Source organism: Natator depressus, chromosome 2 (assembly GCF_965152275.1).
Source record: "Natator depressus isolate rNatDep1 chromosome 2, rNatDep2.hap1, whole genome shotgun sequence".
NCBI lineage: Eukaryota > Metazoa > Chordata > Testudines > Cheloniidae > Natator > Natator depressus.
Genome location: NC_134235.1, coordinates 89,403,254 through 89,416,956, shown reverse-complemented (window position 1 = coordinate 89,416,956; position 13,703 = coordinate 89,403,254). Strand labels below are relative to the sequence as shown.

Sequence of the window (13,703 nt, the reverse complement as noted above, 5' to 3'; positions counted from 1 at the left end):
GGTATCCCTGACTACACTATGGGAGATCCCCTATTGACAGAGGCAAACAGAGATGCCAAGCCACGGCCTGTGGAGGACAACCCTGCAGGAGGCTTAAGGGTAGGAAGTGATGCAGGGAACACATTGGGAGCCGCCACTTGACCCTTAATAAGGCGATTGGCTTCTTAGGGCCCTGGGTTGGACCAGGTTGCCCTGCCCTTATCCCCACCCTGCACTTGCCACTATGCATTACCGTCAGGGATTGCTGAGATAAGTTTTTGTTTGCTCTGCCTCGCCCGAGGGCCATGTTATTGTCAGCCCCAGTCAGGAGGCTAAGAGCTACAGACTTTTCACTTGCTCCGCTCCAACCAGAGGGCCGGAGTCCCTAATTGTGGCTGCCTGGCCCAACTCAGAGTTCTGACTGTGTGATGCAGTGAATCAACCCTGCACTGGACACGCAGAGCCTCTGTACCACCTACAGCTGCAAACTCACAAAATTCGCTATTTAGTACTGACATACTCACAAAGCCACGCATACGCAATTATAGAAGTGACTGAATAGCCTATGACTTTCAGGGAACAAAAACCACTACAATAAACTTCCAACCCTAGTGACTGATTTAATTTTCAAGGCTTCTTCTAACAAAGCGGCAGGAAACTTTACTTAAAAAAATAATATGGAGGACACCCTTGCCAGCTACAGTCCCTCCAAAAAACCAGAGAGACAGCCGGACTGCAAGGTTTGTGGGGCTTCCAGAGGCCAGCTCTAATTTCAATGCAACGCAGGCAGCACAAAGCCAATGATTTTAAGACCACTATTTAGAAAAGTAAGAAGTCTCCCTACCTTAATTTTTAAATAGACTTCAATATTTCCAGCATTCTTTAAAGGCAGTTGCTGCTTGGCTGAAGAACCCACACTAGCAGACAAACACATGGCCTTAAAAACAAACAAAAAAAGTGGTTGTATTTTACAACAAAGAATGCAGAACTACCAAAAGCAAAGAAGCTAAAGTATACTTAAATTATAATTTTTTGTAGCATACCTGTAAGTCCTTCGGAGCATGTATCCTAGCTGTTCCAGCTCTTGCTCTTAGGGGAATACTTTTTATCACACTAGTAGGCCCTGGACTGTCAACCTCTACATCAACTCTTGCTAAGAACTCATCTGCTGGACCCAAGATATCTAGAAGGATTTTAAATTCAACAAGAATGTCAAGCATTTTTTACCTGCAAAATTCTTGGAGTTTGATGCCTGAACTAAAAACCAACTTGAAGCTCAATATTTTATTTTGAAGTGGTTATTATGGTAATGGGGGCCTTAATTACTTAAGTTAGAACTGTACTTATATTTTGAGTATTTAATTTCACAATATTCAAGTATTAAAACTGATCTGTCAATGCCAGGATGGACGTACACAGATTACGGCACCAGAGCAAAAAAGCTACTGAAATGTTTCATCTACGTTAGTGACTTATCCTTTTAGTCCTAAAGGAAACTTGTAACACACAAAAGTAGTTACAATGGAAGTCAAACTACTATACCTGAAAGAGAGATTTGTTTCTTTGGTGCATGGAACAGGACCCACACTACTAAGCTTTCAGGATCCTGAAAAAAGGAATATATTTGATACTTTACACACATCTACTGAAAATTTCAACTTTTAAGCTGTCCAATAGACAGTGTGAACAAGACATTCATTATACTGAAGCTTTAAATGTCTAGACTCAAATCCGGAAAAGCAGTGTTTCTAAGACAAAACAACCAAAGAGCATTTTACTATGAAGGCTCCTTTTATAGGTTACAAAAAAATAGTTTCTTAGTTAAAGTGAGCTAATATACAGAGAAGCTATCCAGGTTTCCCTTAGTATACCTGGAGTGTAAGAGGGAATTAAACAGTAAAGTAAAAGCGCTGAATAATCTTGAATCTGCTTTCTTGGAAAATCTCAGTAGTTTGATTTTTAGTTAATATTTTAAATTATGAAGATGAAAGTTACCTACCCTCTCCACCACCCAAAAACACTCTTACAGTTAAACTACCGGCTGATCACTCCCACTACCAGAAAACCAAAATGAACTCAACAAGAAAACAATATTGATCACATCACTACCCTTCATACAAACAGTTAGTGTGAATTCAGTTATCTGTAACTAGAATCATTTTAGAGAAACAATTGCAAAAACTAATATTGCTATGAGCTACTTACTTGTCCATCATAACTTGCATGTATCACATGGTTTACAACTGATGGAGCTGCTAGCTGAGAGATTGCATCAGTTTGAGGTGAACATTCAATAGATGTATTAACTGGTTCCTTGGAAAATGTGAAACAACGCCACGCTACAGCATTCTGTCAATGAAACCGCTTTTTAAAAATGAAATATTAAGATCCATATTTTCAAAAGTAATTTATAGACATGGAAGTTTTGAGGACACATCTCTAGGTATGGGTATAGCCTTTGAGGGTGTCACAGAACTGATCATTCAAAATTATCCTTCTGTGAAAACATATTCTAGCAATACAGGAAAAAAGCCATAACAGATACATTAAAAATATGCTTCTCCCATGACAAGTTCATCCTTATCAACACTGATTACTAGAATTAGTGTTACAGAAAAGTTTATTCCATCATTGGAGATTTTAAAGAGCAGGTTAGACAGACACCGGTCAGGGATGGTCTAGATAACACTTAGTCCTGCCATGAGTGCAGGGAATTGGACTAGATGACCTCTCGAGGTCCCTTCCAGTCCTCTGATTCCACCTTTAGATATATATAACTTAATGTACTTACTGCTTTGATAATAAGTCTGATGGGCACAGAAGCATGTGTCTTGTTGATTAGTTTTAGTGGGAGAGCCTTCCAGCTGCCAGATGACAGGTCACCAAAATCTAGACCATCTGTCTTTCCTGCTTCCACCTGATATTAGACAGATATAGCCTTTATAAATTTGAGGGAAGGACCATGCTTTTCTACATTACGTCTCTGCCTCTCTGCACCCAGCAATACAATGGAGTTCCCCTGTTGTCAGAAGTGAGAAGTTGGCTTTCACACTAACAAGCAGCACCATCCGATGGACTGTCTCCCACACTTTGAGCCTGAATCTATTTCTATGGGGTAGGCAAGGTAAAGCACACAAGGCCAGCAGTAGAGGAACAGGCTGGGCATCAGGACACAGGAATTTAAACAGCAGCATTGTGGAAGCAGCTCATTAAAAATGCAGAATTCACATCTCACGGAGAACACAAACCTGATGTTTAATTTTAGAAGTGTGTTTTGTCTGATATAAACACTTCATGAAATCAGCTTATTTAATCAAAAACTTAGTATTATCCTTTCTTCAAGACTCACTTGATTTACAGGTGAGATCTCAGGAGGACAGTTTGAGGGAAGAAACAAAAATTGAACCTTCTGAGAACTACACTAAGAACGTTAGTTAATAGGCTGCTAAAAAGATTGTTAAACAGGAATGAAAGGATACATATAATGTTCACGTACTGGTAATATCAAGAACTGAACCAAGTTACATGCTGCACTGAGGTATTCACAGAAGAGCAAATTTTGATTTTTGTTAACTTATTAATGTACACTTACATTTTGAATAGCTACCCATTAGTGACCTTAAAACCTTTATTTCAATAAAGAGATGCTATCCATCTCTGAGAAGCTGAAGAGATACATAAGAAATAATTGCTATTTCAACAGAATTCCTTAGAGTCATTCTGTGCAGTACAGATCATGGTAAGAAGTCTTCCAATCAGCAGGTGCAGACAGGATGAAGAAAAGCTCTCTAATGAATGAGACTGACAATGCTCACATTTGTGAATATTTTGAAAAGTACTACCCGGAAATGAAATAGTGATCAAACATGTTCCACATCTTGATGAAATAGGTAGAGTGTTTGTAACTCCCCACTCTGATTAAGCAAACAGACATGAATGAAGTAGATATCGGAGAATCTCTCAAGAGTTCAAAGAGAACATGACAGGATGGATTTAAGAACTAGAATGCATGACCAAAGGAGAACAGAGTGTACACTTTGCAAGATAAGTCACTTCTGAATGAGGACTCAGAACATAAAGCTCTGCTTCAGGCCCTTTGAAGAACGTGCATTGCCACTTGGACCCTAAGCCTTTATCCATACAATCCTGTAAAACAATCATCTTAAATGTGGTATTTGAATCTATTCACCAGATTCTGAAGGTTACCAAGAATGAAATATGCAGTTTTAGACTTCCTATCTATGAGCACAGTAAAAACCTGCTCAAAATTTTTCAACATCAAGAATTATCTTTTTGCTTAAGTGATTTCTATCTTTTTGATGACATAAAAAAGGTATAGCTGGGGAGGATGGGAAGACCAGAAAGGGTAAGTTTGTATCCATAGAGATTTAGCATTTCCAGCAAACCATGGCCCTTTGTGGGTATCTAGGGTTACCACAGGATGATTCTATTCAGACTTTATCTTTGAAGGCAAACACAGGAAGTCAAAGTCAAGGAGGGAATTAGAGGTTTTTCAGGGGCCAGCAAAGTCTGCAGCTTGCCTCTCATTCTCACCCCATCCTCTCCACATTTTACTTGAAAGCTTTTATCCACCTTGAAGTTCCCCACTGCAGAAAGACAGGAGAGTGCTGAAGTTGTGTCTTTTCACATTTTTCCAGGTGGTACTAGCCACAGCTCAGCTGCTTGTATCCTGGATTTCAAAACCTCGGCAGAAAAGTTGGCTCAGAGAAACACAAAACAGATCTTTGCTTACGAAGTACTAAACAAACCTCTGTCACTATCCCCTGCTCTTTGGTTCCTGATTAATATATGACAGTGTTTGGCTTCTCCCTAGTTTAAGATGCAAGTTGTAACTAACAAATGACTCCTAGTAAGCAGCAGAACATTCTCCTGATCAGCATACTTATGCCACAATGGAATTGTACCCCAAGCAACAAATTAGTCATGACTACCCTCCAATCTGAGTGATGGTGGCAACCAAAGACTATTCCTGGTTACAAACTTACTTTCCAAGCAACAGGTGAGGAAAAGAGAACTAGTAACTCCAGAGACAGGCAAGAGAGCTTTGAGCAGCATGACCAACAGGCAAGTATACAAAGCTGGAGCAGCTATATTTGAAAGCATGCCCATGGCATTAGGACTGGAACCACAGAACCAGAAACATCACCCATTTTGTGACAATTTAACTGGGTCAAGGAACTGACTTGCTCACTCAAATTCACAAAGACTCCAACAGGAACACTTCAGTGACAGCGTAGAACCGAGGACCAACTGATCAGCTCCTGAGACAGCAAGAATTTGCCACAGTTGAGACTCCAGAATAGGTTTTTGTTTTCAAAACCAGGCTTGCCTCCTTGTTTTAACCAGCATTAGACAGGAATGCATGGTTAGATCAAGTGTTTTCTTCAGAAGTTAGTAGAAACCACCGACCAGCTTGATGAAGGGTAAAGGGCCCAAGTGGGGGAGCATATGAGCATCCACGGCACAAGAATGGTTCTCTCTCTCTCTCTCTCACTCACACACACACACACGGCCAAAAAAAAATCCAATCTCACAAACAGAGTATGTGCACCAAAGGAGGATCTCTGTGGACCATTACTCAAATAAGAAAACTTATTCCTCATATTTTAGCCACCCAACTATTAAGACTAAATGAAATGAGAAACTGTGCACCATCCCTTAGCATAGGCAAAATGCCAATTACCCATAAAGCAGTAGTCTCCAATGCCCCATATAGGGGCCCTTCCGCAAATAAATTTTGCTAAGTATCTTGGGTTAAAGTTGATACCTCGGGTACCTTGTCATTTACATGAAGTATCCTCATCTCCTTTCAAAATAAAGTAATCTTGAGCTCTCCAAATAGTTTTTAACTATTTAGAAAAAGCAAACACATAAGAATATACCCGTTCAATATAACAAACTGCTTCTTACCTTGAGATTAGGATTTTCAGCAACTGCTGTCAAAACTACCCTAGTTGCCAAAGCTTCTGCCTGGACTATTGTCTCAGTATCTGCAGAAACCGGCCAAGATGAAATACTGAGGACACACTGGAAGATTCCAGGATGACAAGGTAAGAAAAGTATTTTCAGCTCTTCTGTAGAATGAGGTCCTATGATGGTTTTGTTCTTGAACACTAGACACTGATATTTCAGAGGATCCATCTAAAAAAATAAGCCTTGTTAGTTTCCGCAAAAGTAAAAAAAGGCAAAGTATTCCACCCTTAAGACTTACCTCTAAGATGATGCCCACAAAGCTATCTAACAACGGCTTGGTAGGTGGTAAACTGATACTTGTTGATCATGTTTTTGCTTAATGGTTTTAATGTTACCTTCTCCTGCCCGTTTCCCCATGTGTCTGTCTCATCCAACTGTTGCATCATTTGAATTTTATATTTTCAGTTTTTGGAAAAATCCTTCCCCCAGTTTGTACAGAACCAAGATCACTGGCCTGCTCAGGGCCTGTAGCTTATTGTAATATACACAAGACTGTATAGAACAAGTACAGTAACTCCTCACTTAAAGTCGTCCCAGTTAAAGTCGTTTCATTGTTACGTTGCTGATCAATTAGGGAACATGCTCGTTTAAAGTTGTGCAATGCTCCCTTATGTTGTTTGGCAGCCACCTGCTTTGTCCACTGCTTGCAGGAAGAGCAGCCCGTTGGAGCTAGCTGGTGGGGGCTTGGAACCAGGGTGGACCGGCAGCCCCGCATCAGCTCCCTGTTCCCCTAAGTTGCCTGTGCAGCAGCCACCCAGCAAGCTACCAATTGCCAGCAGTTCAGCTGTTCCTCCCCACACTGCCATGTGCTGCTCCTGCCCTCTGCCTTGGAGCTGCTCCTGGGAGCCTCCTGCTTGCTGTACAGGGGAGGGGGGAAGAGGGGGACTAATGTGAAGGTGTCCCCCCTTCCCCCTACTGCTGCCCCCCCCCCCGGGCTTACCCCTTCTCCATATAGAGCAGGAGGGAGACACAACAGAGCTCAGGACAGAGAGAGCTGGCCACAGCTGCTATCTCACCTTCCTGATCTTTTTAAAGGCAATGTACTTAGAATGTTTGTCAGCATACTTAAAGGGGCAATGCACATCTCTCTCTCCCCCCCCACACATAGGGTGTGTGTCTGTCTGCCACGCTGTCTCCCCTCCCTCCATTTGTGCTGCCTTGTAGAATGTGAGGCTACATTAACAACGTGTTAACCCTTGAGGGCTCAGCCGAATGCCAGTTCATCGTTTAGCAGTAAGGCCTTACCTGGCAAATAGTCCACCCTCTTACTTTACCACCTCAACCAAGCTTCACAATCATTGCTGTGTATAGTATTAAACTGTTTGAAAGTTATACTGTGTATGTGTATTATATATATAAAAAAATATCGTTTTTTGTCTGGTGAAAAAAATTTCCCTGGAACCTAACGCCCCCATTTACATTAATTCTTATGGGGAAACTGGATTCGCTTAACATTGTTTCGCTTAAAGTCACATTTTTCAGGAACATAACTACAACATTAAGAGAGGAGTTACTGTAGAAGAAGGAATGTTTTACGTCCTCAGTTTCCTGCAACATGAACATATTTGTGTTTGTTCTCCACTACTCCTATAGACTTTGTATATGAAGAACTAGTTTTACAAAATGAAGTAATATAGCTTACACAGTAAAAAAATCTTAAGGCTGTTCCAGAGCAGAGTACACAAGAAGAGTAAGCTGCTACATAAAACTCAAATATTTACCAGTTCTGGTTTCAAATGTTCAAGCTGTACTAAGTATCAGCCAGCTTTTGTTTTTTTTCCCCCTCCAGTTTTTTCCCCAATTTTAATGTGTTTTCAGAAAATTTAGAACACCAATTTGTGAGGCTAAACTCCATTGGAGAGAGAAAATACAGAATGCAGGTAGCCACGGAGCTGAGGCACCTTCTTGATTATTGGCAGGATTTGCAAGTCCACTGTCTTCTGGTCTGCCTTGTGTTGTTATCATCTCATATTTTTCTCTCTCGGTGTCAAAGATCTCGCCTTCTTGATGTTTGGGCTTATGCAGCCTCTTCTTCTTAAAGTACCCATCAGTGAGATGTTTTGGAAGTTTCACCCCAGTGATAGCAACTTTTGTAGACGTGGCAATAACAAATTTCTGGTGAGTTTGGTAGGTAGATGTTTGCACCACCTACCATGCAGGGATTTAAGTTGGGATCATGAGTTCATAGCTGATAAGAAACTACTAATGTAGTAGAGGCTACATGCTAAGAGAAGGAAAAAAAATAAGCACCAACTAGTGTGGAAGAAGCCAACCACAAAACTTTTTTTCCACTGGAATTTGAGTCATAATAGCAGGAAAGGAATGGAGTTTAAATTTTTGATGCATTAAAACTGCAGGAGGGGACGAGTTTAGAAAGAGTTTAAGAGTTCATAGGACTCTATAGTCACTGTCCCTAGCACTTTAAATATTGTACTGTACACTAAAAGCTATACTGAAAAAGCTTACCTTTTCTCCATTAATTGAAATACTGAATATTCCAATGCTGACCTGCAACCATCGTTCAGTTGGATTAAAAATACCAAGATTAGTTTGTGATGCAATTCCTACACAACAAGCATTAGGGAACTTCAGCTCTTCTGGTACTCTCACATGTCCTATGAAAGAAAGCCATTTCTATTAATTACCAATATTAGTATCTACAATTTTTATCATGAGCACCCTGATAAAGGTAACTAAAGCAGACTATCAAATTGGTCATGGAGTTAAAATAGTTCATAACCTGGCTTGACAAATACACCCTCATTTCAAGCATTACTAACACTGGTCTGATATTTCCTGGGAATGTTTCCCCATAAACTTGAACTTGAGCATTTTAGTTAAGCGTTCAAGATTCTAGTGTCCTTAAAAACGAGGATGTTTAAGAGAACTGCGCCAAATACAGTTACTCGAGCCAACAAAAAAAACATTACTAGCTGAACTGTATGCAGTTTAAGGTTTCGCATCAAATAGTAACTATGGGGTTCATTATGTACACCTTACAGGAAATGTGGTGTTTCTGTAAGCATCCAGCATCATAATACTCATTAGGCTCTGTAGCGTGGTGGCTACCCTGCTCCTAAAATAGAAGGGGTTAAAAGCAGCCCTAGAGAGGGCTGTGGCTGGGGATGGCTGATTGGGGAAGCAGCAGCAGCAGCAGCAGCAGGGCCATGCCCCAATCAGGCCCCCACTGGCCTGTATAAAAAGGCTGTGAGCCAGAGGCCCAAGCAGTCTCTCTCCAGGCTGGGAGAGAGCAGGGCCTGGCTGCTTGCCTGACAGGGTACTGAGGGTGGTGCAGTGTTGGGGAAGGAGCAGGCTGAGCAGAGGCGCTCCAGGTTGGCAACTCCCCAGGCTGTAGGGCCTGGTCCAAGGCCCATAGAGGTACTGGGAGGCAGAGGAAGGCAACAGGTCCCAGCCCCCTTGCCTATGATGAGTGGCCTTTATACTGCAGTCTGCCCCAGGGAGTGGGGGCTTGGTGATGACTGACAGTAGCCCAGACTTAGGCAAGGTGGGGATAGTGGGTTGGGGTTCCCCAGGAAGGGGAGACCCAGAGGCAGAGTGTGGGAGTACTGCCAGGGGGCAGAACCCCAGAGAAAGGGGCACCAGGGTCTGTGAAGGACATGACGGCCAGAGCTGGGTGGATCACCGGCCTGTAGAGGGAGCTCCAGGTTGGAAAAAAAAAGCTAATTCCCAACGACCAGCAGGAGGCACCGCGGGGCTGAGTCCACTCCTTTACAGGCTCATTTACTTGAAGTCATAACTTATTACAAAACTGACTGCTGACTTTAGGTTGCTACTGTTAAACTAAGTTCTAGAACACTACATAAATTAAACATTGGTTTGTGTCATTAAATTGAAAAACCTCTCCTATTACAACAGAACTTAACACTAAAGCTGTTCACGAGTTGAGTAGGTCTGAAATCGCCATTTTTTGTATGCCTGCAACAACCATAAATTTTATTTTAGGGCTGCCTTAGCTGAAATACATGCTTGTATTTAGAAGCCATCTATCCTTATTCTCCCATTCTTAAAAGGAAAATTAAATTAAATGAGCACCATTAATGTAACATTAAGGTAGAGATCTATACTAAGATCAGTATAAATGAATTAAATTCATAAAAAAAGGGACTGACTATGGAGATGTTAAAATTTAGGTGAGCCAATTCCATACCAGAGTTAGAATCTCTTTAGAAGAGCCTCACAATGCCAGGAATCTGGACAACAGAATGTATCAACACTTTGTGCATCTGCCTAAGACTTACATAATGGACTTTGGAAGGAACGGACTGAACTAGTAATATCAATGGCTAGTAAGTTTAACTAACTATTCAGGAAGGTGACCAAGGGATTGTGAACAAGCTCAATTAAGGTATTTACTCAATTCAGGAGCAACAGTCAAAAGTGTCACTACGTTAGCCTGTATTAAAGTAAACAATACTGCAAGGGTTGCAGAGCCAGAGGTAAATCAATGGCACATCCTGACCTTGAATACTGGGTTTAGTTTCGGTCATCTCATCTCAGAAAGCACATAACCAGAGAAAGACGTACAGAAACAATGGAAATGCTTGAGATTAAAATATCCTCAGTGTCGAGTGTTCACGTGCCTCTAATGCTCTTTAAGAGAGGAGCCAGGTCAGAAACAAGAAACAACAGAAGGTATGCAAAAACGAAGTCAGGAGCTCCCATTTCCTGCTTTCAATAGCAAAGGAGAAAGTACAGTGAAAGACAAAAGTTTTTTCTTCTTCAAAATGGGATGTCAGGACTTAATTATTTTTTGCTTGAGGGAGAGGAAAATATTTGGCTGAGGTGAGCAGTGACAGCAAGTGAGGGTAAAGCCCAAGAGCTACAGCACTTTTAATGTCCTGTGGGAGTAGAACAGGATGCAGAGCCTTGGATTTTAGATGGCGTGTGACTTACCATCTCCAACTCACTCAACTGGAAACAGGAAGTACTGCAGTACAGGTTTCTTCCATCATGTCACCACTCACATTCCCTAAAGATCCTACCAAATCCTCTAGAAAGAAGAATGCTAGTATTTCTAATGACTAAAACAGTATCAGTCTCAGAGATACTATTTAAGTAAATGTTGATTTAATACAAAAATTAAATAAAGAGGGAAAGAATAAAACCAGTGTATATGAAACAAACCAGATGACAGCTGCAGCTGTATACCAGTGAAATACAAAGTTTCTATTTCTTGGGGTACATTAAGTTTATGATTTACCATTTTAAACTGTTTTGATCAGCAACAGTATTTTAAACAAAATTATGACATTTAGAAAAGAAAAGAAAAAAAAAAAAAAAAAAACTTACCAAACCCAGATGGCTCCCACCGCTTACTTCCATTAGATTGCCCAAAATGCGATTCTGTACTTAAAATATTCGGGTTCCAGGAACCAGAGTGTGGATTACAAAGGGAAGATGTACCCAACAATCCAGGCCCAACACTCGGACCTAAAGGAATTCCTACTGTAACTGAATTCTGAATGTGTCCTGCTGGGATGCTAGAAAAAGGAAGTCCTGCTGGAAGACAACAACTGGTGCAGCTGCCACCATACTGAGGCAAAGCAACACTTCCACTTGATTGCATGTTTCCCAGGTATTGTTGAGCAAATGCTGTTGTTGTAAGTGAGCGTCCAGTAAGTAGTGTGGGAATTGCAGAAGACTCTGTCTGAGTCTCAGAGGCAGATCCATGGGATTTGAAACTTGAAATAGGAATATACTGTTCACCACACGTGTTTTGATTTAATGGAATATAAACACCTAATGCACTGTATGCGGGTACCATATTTAAAGAGGATAATCCTGGCTTCTTTGTTTTGTTTGTATAATCCTGCCAAGCTACAGGTGTATCGACATTAACAGATAATGGCTGAAGGACACATGACTTGCTTGGTAAAGCTGGATTAACATGTCCCATTTCGTTCTGACTGGATGCTGTGTTTGGAAGACTAGATGTAAACTCATTTTCACTTCTTGGCAAACACTCTCTGGACAATTTATGATTAGGTACTGAATCTTCAAGTCTGTTGCTAGTACCTGTAGAATCACTTGCTTCTGATTTCTTATTCACGTTCCTCTGACTAGTGTTTAATGATGTTCCTCTTCTATTTCTTTGCCATGAGAAGTCTTCAGGTTTTTCAGTAGTCTGTTCTACTAATGGAGTTGGACTGGCTCGAATTATTGTTGTGCTCAACTCACTAGCATTATTACTCTAGAACAGAAGTTGTTAAATATCACACATTAATATTACAAGTTATAGGCAGGCTTGGAAGGATGAGATTTTTATCCATAAAGGTCAGTAAATGTCAATTTCACTGTACATAAACTGATGAAAAAAATTTCCATCCCTAAATCAAAATTTACGGATAGGCATAAAAAGAAAAATGCTGCTTGAAAACTAGAGTATACGGATATTTACTTTATATATTTTGACATATGATGTTGACACTGTTTTAACAGTTATAAAGCTGACTTTGAATATCATCATCTACTGTCATTAAATAATTGTCTGATATCCTCACCATAATTTCCAGCCACTATGAAAATTTAAAAATAGATAAAAATTGAGGGGGAGAGGAAAAGCTTAAAATAACCATTAATATTATCTATCAAAATTATAAAAAGTAAACATTGAATTCTGCCTAACCTAATTATAGGAAAACAATTAGGGTTTACATTGGTACATACCAAAAAGTGGATCAGGAATCTTTGCTTGGAAGGATCTACAGGGCCATTTGACATAATAAAGTTTAACCAAATTTTTGAAAGTTCGCTTTCTTCTAGTAATAAGGTCCACAGATCAATTACAGTAGGTGCTTCCACCTGCTTCAAACTTGGGGACAGAACTACACCTGTAAGTTGCTGAGGAATGCCCCACTTCCTCAAGTTCCCACCATTTAAGTTAGCTTCCATGGCTAGTGTAACTCCATCCCACTTTCCTAAAGTATATATTGTGCTAACTGCATTTCTAAATTAATTAAATAAAAATAAATAAATTAATTAATAAATATCCCAAAGTTTCTTCTACTGCAGAGCAAGGGATAGGTTCCCCTAACTAAATAAACCTGAATCTTTAAATGTCAGTTTATCTGACTCTGGATGATCACTTTTCAGAGGGGTAGCCCATATTAGTCTGTATCAGCAAAAACAACTAGTTCCTTGTGGCACCTTAGACACTAACAGTAAGCAGTATAAATATTACAGCACATGAAAAGATGGGAGTTGCCTTACTAAGTGGTGCGATGGGGTCAGTGCTATCGAGGCCAATTCAATTAAGGTGGAAGTGGCCTATTCTCAGGAGTTGATAAGAAGGGTTGAATATTCAAGTTCTTCTCCCCTTTTTGTCAACTGTTGAGTATAGGCCACTTCCACCTTAACTGAATATTAAGCCCCCATCTTGGAATATGAGTAGGGACCCCTGGGAGACTTCTGACAGAGGTGTCAGCAAGTAGATAGCTGGACCCAAAAATCCCTTACTGTACTTTCTGGTGCTGGCAGTGCTCATGCTGCGTCCACTGTTGTCCACCACAGCCTGATAAGAGAGGGGAGGAGGCAATTGAGCTTTGCAATCAAGAGCATGACTGCTGGTGTGGGCTCCAGGGATTTTGGAATATTCCATCTGGTGTGCTGCCCTTTGGCATCAATACCTTCAAAGATGGGGCGAAGGCGCTGCTTGCATTGAAGTTGGCTTTTCTAATCCTGCCGAACTCCCTTCTTGGCCAGGAGATGGG

The 13,703-nt window shown here is 40.7% G+C and overlaps 1 protein-coding gene across 1 annotated transcript in view; it reads right to left on the bottom strand.

Annotated features, from left to right (window-relative positions):
- Positions 1-13,703, bottom strand: part of CEP192 (centrosomal protein 192) — a 211,938-nt gene that overhangs the window by 94,264 nt on the left and 103,971 nt on the right. The window contains 8 exon segments of the mRNA XM_074943491.1: positions 824-916; positions 1,023-1,162; positions 1,522-1,585; positions 2,185-2,328; positions 2,771-2,896; positions 5,911-6,141; positions 8,440-8,588; positions 11,284-12,184. Of these exon segments, the coding sequence (XP_074799592.1) occupies positions 824-916; positions 1,023-1,162; positions 1,522-1,585; positions 2,185-2,328; positions 2,771-2,896; positions 5,911-6,141; positions 8,440-8,588; positions 11,284-12,184 (1,848 nt within the window).